General features: G+C 42.0%; 1 protein-coding gene across 1 annotated transcript in view; it reads left to right on the top strand.

The window, feature by feature from the left end:
- Rnf152 (ring finger protein 152) overlaps window positions 1-18,695 on the top strand; it is a 67,705-nt gene extending 49,010 nt beyond the window's left edge. The window contains exon 2 of the mRNA XM_048806125.1: window positions 10,435-18,695. Within this exon, the coding sequence (XP_048662082.1) occupies window positions 10,566-11,177 (612 nt within the window). The 5' untranslated portion in view covers window positions 10,435-10,565 and the 3' untranslated portion in view covers window positions 11,178-18,695. The remainder of the gene's footprint in view (window positions 1-10,434) is intronic.
- Window positions 18,696-18,934: the final 239 nt, after the last annotated feature.

Below are 18,934 nucleotides of genomic sequence, written 5' to 3' on the forward strand. Positions count from 1 at the left end.
ATTCCTATCACCCTTTTAAAGAGCCATGCGAGTCACTTACGGGAGGTCACAGGCTCTGCACTGCCTCACCATGGGCTCTGCCTTTTCCTCTGCGGAGTCTCTTTGGAGCTAACCAGCAGCTTGTTCCATGGAAAGCCTTTCTTGGTTTCCCCAATCACACCTCGTTCACCTGCCGCTCCTGTCTGAAGCCCAGTCACTCTGTGCTGTGGTTGTCCCTGTGTCTGGCCTGGTTGCCCATATTCTCAACTGGACTTAGCAAGGCAGGGCCCCATCTTTTCCTCTTTATATCCCCTAGACCTAGAAGGATATACATATTTGAATGAATTTATTAATCATATTGTAGTATAAGCTATAAGTTATTTGTTACTGAAGGTTTTCTCTGGGAAACATGAATGTGAACTTGATTGTTTCCCAAAACATGGTGCTAGGACACCTAAGAAGTACACAAGAATATTACCATTTCCCCCTAAGCCAATCCTGTGGGTTGGTTTTAAATATAAAAAATGCAAAGATGGAACAGAGCAGTGTCCACAAAGGGCGGGGGGGGGGCCAGGGGCAGGAAGGATGGATGGACTAGCCAGGGCCCAGGGAAAGTTTTGGGATGGTGGAAAATCTTGACTGTAGGGTTACCCAGGTGAGTACATTTGTCAAAACTCTATACTTAAAATATGTGTTTTATTGTTGATCAACTTTGTCAGGGTTGACTTAAATTTCATTTATGAAAGCAAAAAGAGAAAATCTTTTGGATTTATTGTCAGGAAAGATGAATTAATGGTGGATGGCATTTGTTTGCACCACTGTTCAATATCTAGTTTTGAGGTTTGTACTTTTTTCTTTCCTTCTTACTTTGCCTAAATGGAAAATCAACCCTCATTGAGTTACTGCAGCTGGAAGTAAGAAAAAGCAGAAGTAATGAGCGAACTGACAGCTGACTCCCCGAGGTGCTTAATTTTAGTACCGATGCCTTTAGGAATTCTTTGCAACTTCAGTGTGAGTCTTAACTCGTGCGATGAATCACCGATATTGAGGGTAGGTAAGGAGATTGCAGCAATAAACACTCTCCACTCAAAGAAAATAATCTTAAGAATGGCTTTTGAATAGGCTTATTTAAAGAGATATCTGTAAAACCTACCAGGTGTTTAATTTGTCATTCTTTTCGACTGTTTAATATAGAATGTTCTTTGGTTAACAGGAAGGAACACACACACACACACACACACACACACACATAATTAATGGGTGAAAGTAAATGAGTCTCAACAATTAAGGGGGTGGGTTTTACTTTTTGTGTGGGGGAGGAGTGTTTTGTTTTGTTTTATTTTTGAAGTAATGGGGATTGAATCCAGGGCCTTGCATATACTAGGTAAGTGCTCTGCCATTGAGCTACATCCATAGCCTATTATTATTATTTTTTTTTTATTTTATCTTGAGACAGGGTCTCACTAAATTGCCCACAGTGGGCTCCAACTTGCAACCATCCTGCCTCAGCCTCCTGAGTCACTGGGATCACAGGCATGGGCACTGCACCTGGCTGTTTTTTAGTTGAACTGAGACTTTCCCTCCCTGCATCTCCTTCTACCTTAGGGTACCTCAAATGAGTGGAGCTCTACTTGTCATAAATCAGACATGTTCTTTAGCACTTTGAAGGAGTACTCAATGTGTTGGGGAGTTTACACATTGTCCCACTGGGTTATTCTGTGGTAGTCAGCTTTTTGTTGTTATGACAAAATATCTGAGAAATTCAACTTAGAGGAGGAGAGATTGACTTTGCTCATGGTTTCAGTCTATAGTCACTTGACCCCTTTGCTGTGTGCCTGTGGTGAGGCAGAACACCATGGTGGAGGGGGTGGGACACAGCAAAGCTACTTCCTTCATGAGGGCAGGGAAATTACAAGAAAGAGCAGGAAAGGACTGGGGACAAGATATAGTCCCCAAGAGCATGTCCCCAAGGTCCTACTTCCTCCAACTTGTTCCACCTCCTATAGTTTCCATCACTTCCCAATAATCCATTTAGCTGTGAATTCCTCAGTGGATTAACCCCCCTGAGGTCAGTCCTCATAATCCAATTGCTTCCCCAAGTCCCCACCTCTGAACATGGCTATATTGGCAAATGAAGCCTTTAACACATGAGCTTTCAGGGTCAGTCCATGTCATGGAGTTCTCCAGAGATGCAGATACAGATACATGAGAGGTAAGTTATTAGGGAGTTGGCTCTTGAGATTATAGTTACTGAGATGGTAAAGGTGGACCCACATAAAATACTGCTGTGTAGAGCTGAGATGAACCTGGACGAATCTAGATTTGTTCAGCTACATTATGGTTGCAGAGTACCAAAACTGCAAAGGGACCAGGAATTGTGTCCACATGTGGAGGAATTTGTCATGTCTTTGTGAAATTCTATCACATGGGGAGTTGCCTTTTAATCTGAAGCTATCTATTATTCCCCATTTTGTTCAAGTAATAAATTTGCATTTCTAAATATGAAGTTTGCAATTGTGTCTGTTTTCTCACTAATGGTATTAGTTTTTGCTGTTGGTGGGTGTGGTGGTTAATTTTAGGTGTCAACTTGACTGGGTTAAGGAATATGTAGAAATTTGGTAAGCATTATTTTAGGTGTGTCTCTGAGGGCATTTCCAGAGGAGGATAGCAGGAGTCTGTAGAGTAGTAGGGCAGCCTGCCCTCAGTGAAGCGGGCATCATCCTTTCGGCCAGTAGCCCAGATAGAACACAGGCAGGTGAATTGTTCCCACCCCCTCCCACTCTCCAGCTCTGGAACACACTCTTCTCCAGCCTAACTCATCAGAAGTCCAGGCTCCCTGGCCTTTGGACCGTAGGACTTACATCACCAACAACCTGGGTTCTCAGGCCCTAGGACTTACATTGAGCCATGCTACCAGCATTCCAGGGTCTCTAGCCTGCAGGTGGCCTATTGTGGGACTTCTCAGCCACCAGAATGACATGAACCAATTCCCTAATAACTTCCCTCTCATATATCTGTCCACATATCCTATTGGTACTATCTCTGGAAGACTCAATACAGTGGGACAGGAGAATGATGGTCATTGTTAATGTTTTTTGCTCATAATGTTGCATCTGTAAGCTTTGTTATCTCCAAAATAGAATGCAAAATAATTATGAGAATACTCTGGGTTTTGTAGTTTGACATGAAACTCAGGTAACTATTGTTAGAATGAATTGATTTGGGGGTAGATATGTCCAGAGTAATATACTGAATCTAAGCAACAGGGGAAGGATGAGTGGGAAATGATGTAGATCTAGGACCTGTTTTTGTAAATATAGTTCTATTGGAATTGCAGGAGGAAAGAAAAAAAGTTCTTATACAGTCTTAGGTTTAGTTTCCGGGGCTTGTGAATTAAAGTGATTTAAAAAAAAATTATTCAAGAAAATGTTTATTTAGGCATGCAACATGTGCTCAGTCATGAGAAACTCAAAGGGTTGTCTGGAACAGGGGAATTAAATACCTAGTTTAGTAGGGAAAAGGAAAGAGAGAAAAGGCTTCTATGGGAGGACAATTAGATATATTTAGGAAAGACAGATGGGTTTCTAGGTGTACAAATGAGAGATAAGCGTGTGTGTGATAATGTGTGATGTGCTGTCTTCTTCCTGGGCATGAAACTCCCCCAGAGGGATTTATAGCGTGTTTACCCTTGATCTGTCTGTCTCCTGGGGATAGACTTGCCCTGCAGTGGGAATTTATGGCAGCCTGATTTCTCAGAAGTTTCAGCTGTTAGTCAGACAAGGGAAACTCCAACAAGGCTTCTTTCCACATCTATCGACTCTCAAGTGCCTTCAGCTTAATCTTCACCCCAGCTCTGAGTTCTGAGCGACTCTGCAGAACACAGCCAGCCCTTCTGGTCCCTGGACATCACCTGTGACTTGCTTTCTCATTTTGGCACAGTTGAGTATGCAGGCTCCTTGGCTTACAGTGGGTTATGTCCCAATAAACCCACCATAAGATGAAAACACCTTTCACACACCTAACCTTCTGAACATTGGAACTTAGAGCACAGCATGCTAGCATATCGATTGTTCCCTCAATACAATGAGGAAATCATTTAAAAAAAAATTGACATAAGGTTTCCATTTTTTTCTGGAATTTATAGTTGGACAAAAAACCAGGAGTTGGGAATGCACATGGGTGGTTTCCTTGATACAAGTATAAATTTACATACAGGAAGTTTGTGGCCTTTGGCGGTCCCTTATCCTCTCATGAAGAGTAGGGGCCACCAAGGTGGGCAGCAGAGAGAGGCTTGCCCCAGGAGGTCTTGCAGCCCTTGTCATGGACTTAACCTCCGTCGATGGCTTAACGTGCATCCTGGGACTTGGGCTGTCCTCACACCTTGCCTTGACATGTACCCCAAACTCCTGCATCCTTGGGTCCGTGGGCACGGAGCAGCCTTGCAGCCTGGAGTGATGCTGACCAAATAGAGGAAATGCCAGTGTCCTTCCCTCCAACTTGGCTCTCCAGTGGCTCTGGAGTAGAAAGAAACAGTGGGCCAGCTTGTGGCCCTTGGGGTCCAGGGTCCTTTCTGGCTCTGACAGGCAGTGACAGTTCTTTGCTTAGTGGTTCTGGCCAGTCCCTTTATGTGACCATTATATACACATGATCAGTTGAAGGAGAGTCTCTGGTCAGGGCTTTGCCTACCCTTCCTTCTTTCCTGTGGATCTTTTGATAGAATTCTTCCCTTCAGGATATATGTCCAGGCTGATGGAGGGCAGGAACTCTGGTTTGCCACAGCATCCCCAGTGTCTTGACTAATGAATGCTTGGCACATGGTGGGTTCCCAGTAAATATTTGTGTCCCTACCTCTATGCGTTTTACCTTAGTAGGTGTCCGACCATTGACCATCAACCATCAGTAAGACTTGTGGTTTTTGTTTGTTTTCCATCTTTTTGGCTTTACGGGTACCGGTGTGCCTGACTTGTCTGTCACTCCAACTCCACTCAGGATTCTAGCAGTCAGGGTGTTGGCTATTTTTCATTTGCTCTGTCTGCGGCATCTTTTATCACTCCCTCTCTCCCGGGAGCCTCGGATCCTCTGACAGTCTTTTACAGCTCTTCCTTACTTCATGACCATCAGCAACTTTTTCTTGGCCATTGCTGGATGACAGAGCAAGTGAAGGTAAAGCAGTGTGACTGGTGGCTGCCAGAGTGACCTTGGCCTCCTGCATGAGCCCAGTGCCACTGAGTATCTCTGGAAGGGAAAGTGGGACCACCCACATCTGGTAACAAGTTTGGGTGATAGGGCCATCTTGCTTGATCCAGGAAGGGCATTGATTAGACATGACATCGCTTTTACTGTTTCTGAAAATTGAAGCTGTGACTGTTTCTGTGAGTTAGCTCTAGCTAGATGTATTCATTAAACCAAAGACATAAAGGAGGAAGTTTCTAATGCAAACTGGCTGCCATTTAAATAGTTTAGATGTGCAATCTCCAGCTCATTTGTAGACACACATGCTTGCAAGATCATTAATAGAAAATATTGTAAATTATCCATCAGGTGTAAGAAGCATAGAACAAGCAACCGAGCAGTGCTGTCATGCAGTTGGAAACCTGGCAGTGTGTCATGTGGTATTTTTACTAGAAGGTACTTTATGGGAGACCATCTAGTCCAGACTCAGTTTGCTTATGGTAACCTGTCTATTTGAGAGTTATTCTTATCTCCTGTTTCTAATAATATTGGTTGTTCAACAAACAAACCCGGTGGTTATCATCACTTATTGCAATACTGAAATATAGCTAAAATTCCTAAAACTGTCTCAATTCCAATATACTTTGATTTTCAATATGCAACATCAAACTATGGATGTGTCAAATGTATTCATCTTTTGCTAACTTTAGTGAAATATGCCTAAAGCTGAATAAGGAACTTCTCTCTGGTGACTGTGGCTGCTTGGTAGGTAGGTTTCTCAGTGACAGATTTGGCAAGCACCATGGTGTGCCCTTTGGCACAATGCCCTTGGCTCTGTGACACCTACAGGCAGGGATGGTCACCAGGCTGGGCCAGGTCTTTGGTTGTGTGCTGAGTCCCTAAAGTGACCTTGTCATTGTAGCTGGTCTCTTGCTTTCTTCCTGTTCAACCACTTACTTTCTTCCTGTTCAACAGTTTACTCTCTGTCCCACCTGCCTGCTCTACTACCAAGGCCAGGCAACTTCCTCAATTGTTAACATCCTAGACATTTAAATGACTCTTTTCACTTTCCATATTTTTGGCTTCATCAAATACAGCAATCCAGAATGCTCACAGGAGGAAACAGTACAAAGACTGGAGCTTGGGTCAGTGGGATTCTCAGTTGTGATTTGTCGGCATCCAGGCACCCACTGCCTGGCTCCATTAAAGCAAGGACAGTAGTTGTACCAAGTTTGCAATGCACAGACGTGACATTTGTGTCCAGAAGGACTGCTCTCGCTACCAGAGAACCAGAAGTCGGTGACACACCTGTCACCAAGCCATCTTCATTCTTGCCACTTATTGGAGTTTTGGTGAGATCCAGTGTAACTCAGTTGTCTTACCAGCTGACATACCAGATGAAAAGGAATTATAGTTGTTTTGTTTAATGTCACTTCAAATAGTTATATTTTCTTTAAGAATTAAGCAGTGGCCTGTATCAACAAGTCACCCTATTTCAATAGAAAAAGAAAAGCAAGTGCTGAGTTTAATCTCTTAACTTTGAACACAATCATTAAGTTTAAGGTTCTTGCATAGACCATCTGATGGAACCACCCAACGTCACCAGATGGAATCGATATCAGATCATGCTACGGCTCCACGAGTAAGCTCCTAATTAATCCCATGGTTAAGGAATGTAGGAAGATTCTTAAGAATACAAGCAGAATAAGCCTATTTGGATTGTTTATTTCATCACCTTTTTATCTGCAGGCTCCTATGTCTGCACTTCTGAAAGCAACTGGTACCATAAAATTTCATTGTTGGAGACCTTTGCTATTTTACCACCCACTAAATTCACAGAAGCACTTTACCACACCCACACTTTATAAAGATGCATATAGTTTTATAGATCAGAAAAAGAAATTTCATTTTATAAAAACATGTTGATGTTGTAAAGTGGCCAAAGCACCAAATATCCACGATCCCAAAACAATGGCAGCACACACACCCTTCAGCTCACCCACGGGCTGTGTAATGGATAATATTTGTGTAACTAAATAGTGTTTTATGAAGATATGTTTGGAAATAAGTTCTACCTTGTAAGCTGTAACTTTTTTTTTTTTTTAATGCCCTTCCTTAGCCACTGTTCCTCATTTTTTGGGACTATTTTTCCCTTTGATCTTTCCTTTAGGTTCTTTTGAAAAATAAATCGAAGTGACATTTAAAACTTGTTCCAGTTGTTCCAATATTTTGGCCTATACATCTACATTCTATCAAAGTACTCTTTCCTTTTAAAATTTAATGAGTATTTTATTTGAGTATCCCATTTTGCTGTTGGGGAAAAGCGACACCAAACACGGGTTCCTAAGGCAGTCTCCAGGATGGGCTTATGTCTAAACACTTGACAAAGAACTCTGGATTTCTTCCCCGGCCTCAGTGGCCTTGTTTCCTCTCCCCTCCTTCAGTTGTTGACTTGCGTCTTTCGAGGCTGTGATGAAAGAGGAGAAAGAGTGATTCATCATTTCCTTCGGGCCATAGCCTCATAAATTTTCTTCTCTTTACCTAACTAATCATCATCACTACTAATTATGCTCCAGAAAATAAACTGGAATGCAGTTCAGGCTGCTTAATATAGAACACATCAGTGTATAAATCAGAGGCTGCTGTCAAAGTGGCTTTATGTGGCCGAACATCGAAAATAGGAACTGTGTTTCCCATTTTGCTTTTGTGTTCAGCCTGCACCATAAGGCCTAGAACATACTGGGATAGAGTTGGAAATTGGGTAGTAGAATCTAATTTTAAATGAGCTTAACACAAATTAAGTGAACGTTACTTTGAGGGTAAATTCATGAATAAAATCACACATTGGTTTTGTTGAAGAATGATGGTACGGCAGGTCTTGGAGCAGAGCCAAGAGGAGTACTTGCCTTCCTCCTCTGAGCTGTTCAAAATGGCAGCTCTTACATGGCCAGGAATCGCCTCTGGGCAAAGCACACAGCCCACTGTGCAAATGGTAGGTGAAGTCACTTGACCTTCAGCCGTGACTCCATCATCCCTGGTTGGCCAGTGAGGAAGCAGGTTCGGATAAGTGGGGTGACTTGCGTTGGTGCCAGAGTTAGGATGTGCCAGAGACCAAAGCCACTCCAGTTTTGTTGTTTCTTCCTCCATAGTTCAAAGTGGTCAATTCTTCTCCACATACGCATTTCCCATCTCACCTGTGATGTTATGGCCGGATCCCCATCGGTCGACTTTAACACTAAGGAGAGATAAGAGCAAGATTAACAACATTTTAGTGGGTATAAAGTTAGAGGTATCCTACCCACACATTGGGATCTCTACTTCCATTTGCATTTCTTACTGCAGCCATCCTACACATCCTGCTTCCTAAGCTCTCTGTGCAGATTTCCTCTTGCACCTATGGCTAGAGGTCACCCTGCTGGACTGCCCAGACCAGACCAGGCCATTCGGCTTCAAGCACCTTCTCTTGCCTCCTCTGCCCCTCTTTGCCTCAGTTCCTCTATTTTAAAAGATTTAAAAAAGTGTTCCTTGATTCTGCTCCCTGCTTGCATGATCTGATTCTTTCAGTGACACCATGATCCTGTCAAGACTGTACCTCGACTTCTTTCCCCTGTGACCTTAATAGCAGTGCACTGCCTGACCCCTCCTAGGCCTCTTCTCACTTTCTACCTCCTCATCCTATTAACCTCTAACACAGAGTAGCCTGCTACCAGGTCTTCCCAATCTGCCTTGAATGGATTGTTCTCCTATTCTTTATCTTTCTGGTGTTTTCCCATTGCCCACTATAAACTCCCAAATCTTTGGCCTGGCCTTTGAGTCTGGCTATGGTCTCCAGTCTATGGGGAGAGGTATAGACATACCTGATTAGCTCATTCACCTTTCCCTGTGGGGTCTGCTATTTGGCTGGGTCTAGGGAAGAGTATACATAGGCTCTCTGAGAACTTTCTTTCAAAGGCATCTGTCAAAGATGGAAGAGCTAAAGCTATAAAACTCTTAGAGAACATCTGTAAGTGATTCTCAGATTAGAAAATATCCCCTAGCCAATGTCACACCTAGAAAAGAGAAATAATTTTATAATTGCTGACATTCTTTCCTTTGCTCATGCTGATTTCTTAACCTGAAAATAGCCTGTCTTTGATTTTACATGTCTGACTCTTATCTATAACCAGGTTTTTCTCTGAGACATCCCTGATTCCTCCAATTCCTCCAGCTCTTTTGTAGCACCATGTTGTTTTGTTTTGGGCAGTACTGGGGATTGAATCCAAGGGTGTTCTATCACTGAGCTACATTCCATACATTCCAACCCTTTTTATTTTATATTGTGAGACAAGGTCTTGAAAAGTTGCCCAGGCTGGCCTCGAACTTGCAATTCTCCAGCCTCAACTTCCCAAATAGCTGGATAGTATTGCTTTTAGGGGCTAGGGGTGTAGCCAAATAGTAGATCACTGGCTTAGCATGCATAAGGCCCTAAATTTGACCCTCAGCACTGCTTTAAAAAGAAAAAGGGGAAAAAAAAAAAAGCATTGGCTTTTAATCATGTTTCTTGGTGCAGGCCTAAACACCTACATTAGAAGATTTGATTGGAAAATATTAGTGCTATTTTGGAATTAGAGTGCCTTTGTGACCCCCACTGCCTTCAGGGTCACTGCTGCCCTAGTTCTGTTGTTTTGTGTTTTGTTCTCTTTTTGTGTCTTAAAACCAATTGATCTTATCTCTGGAAAAGATGAAAAGGTGCATTTTTGTGCTTCAGCCCTTGGCGTCGTTTTAATTACCTGCGCGAAAGAAACAGTCCTCCCTAGGTAAGCTAGCTAGGTTGGCAGAGCACCTAGATTTGTGAAGTTACCTGAAACTGGCAGTTAATACTTACAGCAGGGTAAGTAGAGGCAGAAAAAGAAGGTTGGAGGATCTAAACAAAGAAGTTTACTTCTAGAAAATGCTACCAACACACCAGAAGCTAGAGTTTCTCCGGTGTCATTTAGAATGACCCACGCTCTGCTGAGATGCGCAAAATGGAAAAACAGATTCCTCCTTTGTGAAATAAGAGTGCATAGTCTACACCTGTCCAAGGTGCATTTCTTTGGGAATGGGTGTGTTTGTTGTGATGTGCTGCCTGAGAACATTCCATCACCTTCCACTGAGCACTATAGGAATCCTATGGTCTCACCTGTGGGGACATTTTATGCTTTTGACCCAGGATCAAGACCTCAGGGCTGTGGTGTAAATCTTCTAACTCTATGGACAAGTTATTGAATGAATTAATTCGTTTGCGTTGTTTATCTCCCTCAGAAATGAACACGCCCACGAATGCTAGATGCCTGTGAGCTCCCTCGGCGGCACTGGAAAGGCAGAGTGGAGGCCTCCGAGTACCGGCTCCTTGCCCTTGGTCTTGGCGCTGCCCCTGCTGCTCACGGTCCACCATGGAGACGCTGTCCCAGGATTCTCTGCTGGAATGTCAGATCTGCTTCAACTACTACAGCCCCCGGCGGAGGCCCAAGCTGCTGGATTGCAAACACACCTGCTGTTCGGTGTGCCTCCAGCAGATGAGGACGAGCCAGAAGGACGTGAGGTGCCCCTGGTGCCGCGGCATCACCAAGCTGCCCCCTGGCTTCTCCGTGTCGCAGCTGCCCGATGACCCCGAGGTCCTGGCCGTCATCGCCATTCCGCACACCTCCGAGCACACCCCGGTCTTCATCAAACTTCCTAGCAATGGGTGCTACATGCTGCCCTTGCCCATCTCCAAGGAGCGCACACTGCTGCCCGGAGACATGGGCTGCCGCCTGCTCCCCGGGAGCCAGCAGAAGTCCGTCACGGTGGTGACCATCCCTGCGGAACAGCAGCCGCTGCAAGGCGGGGCTCCGCAGGAGGCAGTGGCCGAGGAGCCGGACAGGCGGGGCATGGTGAAAAGCTCCACCTGGTCGGGTGTGTGCACTGTCATCCTGGTGGCCTGTGTCTTGGTCTTCCTCCTGGGCATCGTGCTCCACAACATGTCTTGCATTTCTAAGCGCTTCACTGTGATATCCTGTGGCTGAGGCGGGGTGCAGGGAAGGCTCTTGTGGGTGTCAACTTAGGGGTTGAGTAGGTGTTGGTGACGGGATCCCAGCGAGAAGATGGGGGGCGACACTGACCATTTGGTGCTGAGCGCTGGCCTCTGGGTTGCCACTTGATTCACCTGAAGACAGATGCCAAGGGAGGAAGGTGAGGTCTCTACAAGATGCCAGGTGAATTGATCTGAGTGTGGATGGCAACGGCTTTGAAGATGATTGCATGCATCCTCATAATCATGAACTAAATGGGCTGTGATTTATGAGTTTTCAAGATCATGTTATGAGATAGACATACTCTACTTAGACCTTAAACCGTACATGTGCATACCATGTGATCTCTAAATGCGGTAGATGAAAATAAAGATGCTGTGTATACAAGTAGAATTAAATCTTGAATCCATGTAAAAAATTCAGTGAAGACATACACTGCAGGCTTCTTTGCTCTTTTTTTTTTTTTTAACGGAACCCAGTCTTCATCTAGTTGCTAAGATTTTTTTATATATATATATACATTTTGAATGGAACCCCAAATCAAAATAAGTGAAATGGATAGTCGTTTTTGTTTTTGGAGAAAATATTTGAACAAGTGTCTCCAGTGTGTTGTGTTTTGTCATGTACCTTCATTTTTCTTCACTTGTGATTAGAGCTTGCTACATGTTTATTAAGCTGAAAGCCCGACAGGGAAGCAATAAACCAAGAAATAATGAGAAATGCCTAATCCCACAGGAAACCTGTATGCCAGTTTTTCTCAAGCCATCTCACAAAATAAGAATTTAAAATGTAAATATTGTGTATTTGTGTGTATATGTGTGTGTGATTTGATTTACCTCAGGTTTTTGAGTCTTTTCAGAAGAACCCCAGGATTAAGACCTCATGGGCATGAAGAAGTCAAGTATCTGAAACGGTGGGCACCTCGATCCTCCCAATGAGATGTCCCCTACGCGACACCCCAATACTCACCCCTCTGCTCTGTGTTTAAGTCCTGTATTTTTTAAGGCACAAATGGAGAGTAACAAAAGTTTGACTTTTCTCCTAGTTCTGGAGTATTATAAAAGCCTCACTTGTTGTTAGCAATGGCAAAACTGATGGGCATTTCAAAAGGCAGTCCACAATTATTTTTTTGAAAGATGCTGTTCCTTGAGCATTAGACCTTTTTGAATTCCAGTTTCCTCTTGTTGGTGTAAGCAAGAAAATCTTCTGTATTTCAAAATATGTTTTTTATTGAGAGAAATGGCAAGGTAGACTTACAATTCACATTCCTAATGTAAGTGTTCTTAAATGTGTAATGGTTTATAGATGTTCATAAAGAAAGAACTGCTGGATTAAATAATAAATTCTCATCTCTGGGTTTGTCTGCATGTAGAAATAACTGTAAATGTTATAGTTCTCTTGTAATTCCTTTTATGGAATTCAGGAAGCAAGTGGTGGTATGTGTCAAGAACTCCACTCAAATATATGTTTTTAGGTATAAATGACTCCTGGAAAATGGTGGGAAGGGTAGGGGTGGGGAGAAATAGGGACAGAAAAGCAATGACTGGTTCCAAAAAGGAAGGCTAGAAAGAAGCCCTGTAAGATCAAGACAACTTTATTTATTTATATGCTAACTATTATCTTCAAGCAGCACAAAATATGCATTCTAAAGTGATGGAGTTCATGTGAAATAAAACAAGAATTAATAACTAGAATACAAAGCTAACACCTAATTGGCATGAGAATTCAATATAAAAATAGGAACTCTGGTCTTTTCAGATCTTTCAAATTTGTCGTAAGACCTTTAGAAAATGTGTTTGAAAGCTCAAACTAGAAATTAGGTTAAAATGCCATTTTATTGTACAAGCTATTGGGCATTATACAACAAATAATCTAGGATTTATTTTGTATTAATAATTTAGGTATCATATTAGCTGAATACTATCCTCTATTACATAACATAAAATGCTGTTGGATTAGTGTCAATTTCTCAAACTCCCAGGCTGCTGTAATGCATGTCTGACCTAATTTCTATTTCTCTTGGAGGAAAAAAAAAAAATGACAGAAATGTTGCATTTAAAATGGACTTTACCTTTGTAATTTTAAGCCATGTCATATTCAAATTAATTTTTTGAGCGATATCTGCATACATTTATGTACAGTATGAAATGACTGACCTGTAGTGTAGTATGTGATAGAGTTCTACTTGTTTAGTAGGTTATATATAGACACTAATGTGTGTGGTGATAGTGTCCTGTGTTTCTTAGTGCAAAGCTGTAAAGTAAAAATGTCCACAGAACTTTTACTTACAAACAATCCTGTGCTAGAACTGCAATTAAGCAGTGCAAAATTAATTAGCTCTCTGGTAGATTCTTGACCTTAAAACTTAACAATAATCACCCAAATCGGAATTTTTTGTGTGTAAATCTTACTGATGTAGGTAGAACATTATTTAACTTGTTTAAATGGATTCTGCTTGCAGGTTGCACACCTCCTTATTAGGATGTGCTTTTGAGTGTGTGTGTGTGTGTGTGTGTGTGCGCGCGCGCACACGCGCGCGCTCTTGTGCTCATGAGTGGGGGGCAGGGAGGAGAAGAGGCAAAGAGATTTCTTAGCCTGCCAGATAGAATTTTTCCAGGCTTAATGATGTTTTGATGTTACCTGGCAAGCCATTACTCTGGTCTCTTCTGAAATTTACCCACAACACTAACAACTTATACATCCCTTGTGACAAAAGCCCAGCGACACAGAGGCTGGAATTCATAGTTGCATACCAGTGAAATGTCACAACTGGAAAGCCCAGGAAGAGCTGAAAACAGCCTCCAATGGTTTCGTGTTGTAGATGAGCCCAGGGCGGCTCAGAGAGGAGTGTGGAGACTTGTAATTCTGCAGCAAAGGGGGATGAGAACTGTGCATTGCTGTCCCTCTTGCTTCTTTCTAGATCCATCGCCGTGTCTATCTGGCTGAGCTTCTAGTCGGGGTTGATGGAGACCCTTTATTATCTCAACAACTGCTTTAAAAGTGTTGTTTTATAGTTTCTTCATTTTAGTTAGCTACCTCTCTGGAAAACAAAAAAAGGTTAGGGTTAGGGAAGAGGATAGACATTTAAAAGAAACTATCTGACCATATTATCTGAGTTTTTAAAATTGCAAAGAACAATGTGTAAAGAACAATGAGTGTTGTGTAAATAGTAAACTATCAGCAGCATGTGTTTTCATCTTTATTAATGATCTTGACATAAGCAAGAGAATGCTTTAATATGTTTAGTAGAGCTAAGTATGCCACCAAAAAACATTGTCTTTGAAAAAATTTTGTATAATGACTTGGGGCACAAATTTTGATGAAAAGGCAAATTGGTTCTGAGTTCCAATCACATTTTTTGATCAGAAGGCTCTAAGGTATTTTCTTTTAAAATGTAAGTTTAATATTGTGCGTGGCTTACAGAGTGGCCCCTTGGAGTTTCAGCTGTGCACTGGTGTAGCCCTTACAGTTTTCTAGATCAGTGCCATTCTGTGGAACATTCTGGAATGATGGAAATGTTCCATAATGGGTGTTGTCCAGTAAAATAGCCACTGTCCACAATGACTGACAATTCAAATGCGGATAATATGACTAAAGAACATATCTTTAAATTTTATTTAATTTTAAACAATTTAAAATAGAGCCCCATGTGACTAGTGGCTACCATATTGGCTCATGGCATCAAGGTGTTCCTAACAGACCAGAGAGAATTTGTGGGCTAGTAACAAGCATTTGGCAAAAAAAAAAATAAAAATAAAAACAAAATCCTTTCTGGGCTTAAGAAGTGTGTGATCCCAAGTATAACAGTGAGAACTCATTGGTTGCCCTTTGGGGTTATTAGATATTTTGGACCAAGGAATCATCAGTGAAGCTTAAAGAGTGTTTTATTAAGCCCCTTTTCTGGGACCATTAGCTGCATGTGAATCTATTGTCCAAAAATAGTAGTTAGACAGTAGCTGTAAAACGTTTGACTTGCAAGCTGTGCATGATCTGTCCTGTGAAATTGTGTTTAGGGTCTTGTGGCCAAAGAGTAAATGTTACAGGAAAAAATAAGCCTAATGAAATCCTTCTTCACTTTCAGTATCTTACCCACACTTCATTGCTGCGTTCGTCAGGTGTGAGATCTAAGAGCAAGCGTGTTTTTGGTGTTCAGAATGGTTTTGTTGCCCTTGAAGTCTGCCAGCTTGTCATTGTATTTGGTATGGCATATGTAGGCATCATTTGTCAAATGCCAGACAAAAACGCAGGTACTATTTTTAGAGTGGGATTTGGCAGTGTTTTAGTGTCTCTTGTTTTAGCTATCACTAAAAGAATTTAAGATTTGAAGTTTTGCACAAAGTCACTTTTTAAAAATCTATTTTAGGGTAAAAAAACAAAACATTGCCCAATAGAATTTAAAGACTGGAAGATTATTAAAGCTACTAGAATTGATTTTTTTTTTTCTTTTTTCTTTGTGGTGCTGGGGATTGAACCCAGGATCAGGCCCTGCACCACTGAGCTACATCCCTAACCCTAGAATTGCTTTTAAAGTGAGTCAAAGGAAACAGAAAATTCAGTTTGAGATATATTTTCATATAAAGATCAGACTTTTACTGGTAGCCTGCTATTATTCTGGTCCAGATTTTGATTTGAAGAGTTTCCATTCCTTTATTTGAAAATCTGTGCCATAGCCAGACACTGTGGTGCTTGCCTATAATTCCAGCTACCTGGGAGGCTAAGGCAGATGATTGCAAATTCAAGGCCACCCTGAACAACTTAGGGAGGCTCCATCTCAAAGATGAAAAGAGCTGGGGCGTGGCTCAGTGCCAGCGTACTCCTGGGTTCGATTTCCAGTATCACCAAAAATTTAAAAAGAAAAAGAAAATCTGTTAAAATTGGTTAGTTGGATTTTCATTGTGTCCAAAATGTAATGCAAGTCAAATGCATTTGCTTTAATGTAGGAAAATTTTTTTTTTTTTAATTCTAGAACTTGCCAGTGGGCAAGACTTTTTTTTTTTTTTTCAGCTCTAGAATTTTGTTTTTAAATTTTTGTCAAAATGTAAGTTATTCTCTATACTTTTAAGTTGGGAGCCCAAAGGTCATTGTTGGGTGAGGAATGACACACAAAAGACTGTGATTTCCATCTTTCCTTTAGAGAAATGATGCTGCTAACTAGGCAGCATTTTGTTCCCACACAGAAGTGTCAGCCAATCGATCTGTCATCCTTGACCTCAGTGGAGAAGCCATTCCTTGACATTTCCACCATTCTCAGTAAAACAACACCCAGAAGGTAATCCTTACCAAACCAGAAATTCCAAAGAATGAGGTCACCAAATTAATTCCTGACTCTTTTGAAAGCACTCTGTTTTAAGAGCAACGATGATCAGTTGCTGGATTTTGCTACACATACACACACAAATACACAGTTTAGCTGTGATTGGAGATAAAGTTAAAACCACTGTTAGTCCTATTTCCCAATTCGTGAATTATACAGTATTGAATTTAGATGTTAATTTCTTAACAATTGCTATCAGCTGCACTCATGTCAAACCAATTACCTTTGGGAGTAAGCTCTTCAGACTTCTCAGAATATTTGAAAAGTTGGGTTCTACTACATTTATTTTGTTGGAAAGCCATTGGTCACTGAGGGACATAAGCAAGTGGGGCATTTTAATTTCTGTCTCTTAGAGAGCTTACGTTTTGGCTCTGCTTGAGGGGTCAGGACGGTGCACCATTGCTCCTGAACTTCTACAGTGTGGCTCCCATTTCTGCACAAGTTTCCTTGCTCTGTCTGGCCAATTATCTTTTTATTTTTCTGGAGTCAACTGCCTGGGATATCCCACTGTGTAAATCTTACTTATGATGTAGTGGTGCTTGAAAACACATGTTCACTGAATTTTATTCTAATCTAAGGGTTTTGATACCATTCATATTATGATACTTTTAGGGACAATCAATAATTATAGCCAAGTACCGAGGGGCTTCCTGAGATCTCCCACGGTATGCCTGTTCTTTGTTTTTGCAGGAATTTTTTTCTTTTTATCTGTCCCTGTTCTTCCAAACCACTGTTCTGAATTCATCACCATGAGATGTGGGCCGAGGAGTCCATGGGAAAGTCTATAATCTCCCTGAGGTGTGTGTTATTGGGTTAATCTAACAAGAGGGATGTTTAGTTTTCAATTTGACTTTTACTTTTTGAGAATCCAGAAGGAGGTGATTGGGTATGGTAGAGTCTAGAGAGCATGGGATGTAAAAAGGGAGAGATGTGACAAATGCCCCCTACAGGAGAAGTTGATATATCTCTAAGTAGTGAGGGGACAGTTGCTGTTATCTTACACTGTGCTGGATTGGCTGGGAGAGAACCCAACTATTAAGTGGACCCTCCTTGGGCGAGGTAGAGAAGGCCTTGGGTCTGTATCAAGGGATAGGTAGATATGCTCAGTGAGGGAGAAAATACTTCACAAAGGAGGGAAAATCTGTAATACAGATAACTGCAAAACAAGAAATGGGCACTGAAGGTCAGTCGTGGCAGAGACCAGCTTAGGACAACTGGGATAACTTGGTCAAGCACAAGCTGCCATTATAGCGTGGACTCCAAATTCAGTTTTTTTCCCTCCCCCTATCTTTTTGTCTCTCTGTCTCTGCGGCTCTCTTTAGTTGAAGATGAACCCATGCTCAGCTGATGGGAGGCTCCAGGGAGGCCCCATTTTTCCTGCCATCCTCTACAATACTCTCAGGTTGGGTGGTCAGTACTCTGGACAGTACAGATCTGCTCTAGACTTGGTGGCTGATTCAGTGCAAACTCAAATCTTCTGAACTGTGGAAGGCATTGCTGAGTCTGTGGCTCTATCCTGACCTGAGTATCTTACTTCCGAGAGTAACTTAACCTCCTTGAGAATCTTACTACTGTTGGGAAAGTTGGTTGAAGACTGTTTTGGTTTCTGTTCTGGTGGTTGTCATTTATTATGTTTATTCCTTCTGCCACTTGTCCATGTTTGTCTCACTTGACAGTCACAGGTGTGGAAGCTGGTTTCGGTCTGGGTGGTCACACTGCTGCCCAGGGTACCTTCCCTTCTGAGAGCTCTGCTGGTGGGTTCCCTGGGCCCCTGGGTAACAAATGGCTAGATTAATGCTGCCCGGAGGCTGTTAACCAGTCCTTGACATGTTTTATTTACAATTATGTGGATTATTTATTTTAGGAGCTTTTCTTTTAAGGGGCCAAATCGCTCTACAGATAAATGAGCTGCTGGGCCACGTAGAAAATATTGTCCAAATGTTGCCAAATATTGACTTCGTAAAGGGGATATCAAGCTGCTGTTTATAAATCTGAATGTCTTAAAAGCATTCTTGCTTGCTCTCTCTGTTATAGATGGTGTCTTAGCCAGTCCTGAGTTTTTCCAATGAATCCAATTTTAATATATGGTATTTTTGTATGCCAAACTGGTGTCTTGTCCTTTGTATATGTGGTAATGTTGATTTTATGACTACTGTTAAAACACATTTGCTATGATTAAAATTCAAAATGATTTCAAATAGACTCACTCATTGTTTTTCCCCTATCTTTTTGTCTCTCTGTCTCTGCGGCTCTCTTCCTCCTCTCCCCATCTCCCCCTCCCCAACACACACACACACACACACACACACACACACACATAGTTGGCTGGGGTTTTTATCATCAATTGCTTGAAGAATTTTAATAAATGTGGGTAATAGAGCCACAAGGGGCTCCTGAGCTAAGGATTTCAAGTGGAGGTGACTTCCTCCCAGAAGCT

Source organism: Marmota marmota, unplaced genomic scaffold (genome assembly GCF_001458135.2).
Source record: "Marmota marmota marmota unplaced genomic scaffold, marMar, whole genome shotgun sequence".
NCBI classification, from domain to species: domain Eukaryota; kingdom Metazoa; phylum Chordata; class Mammalia; order Rodentia; family Sciuridae; genus Marmota; species Marmota marmota.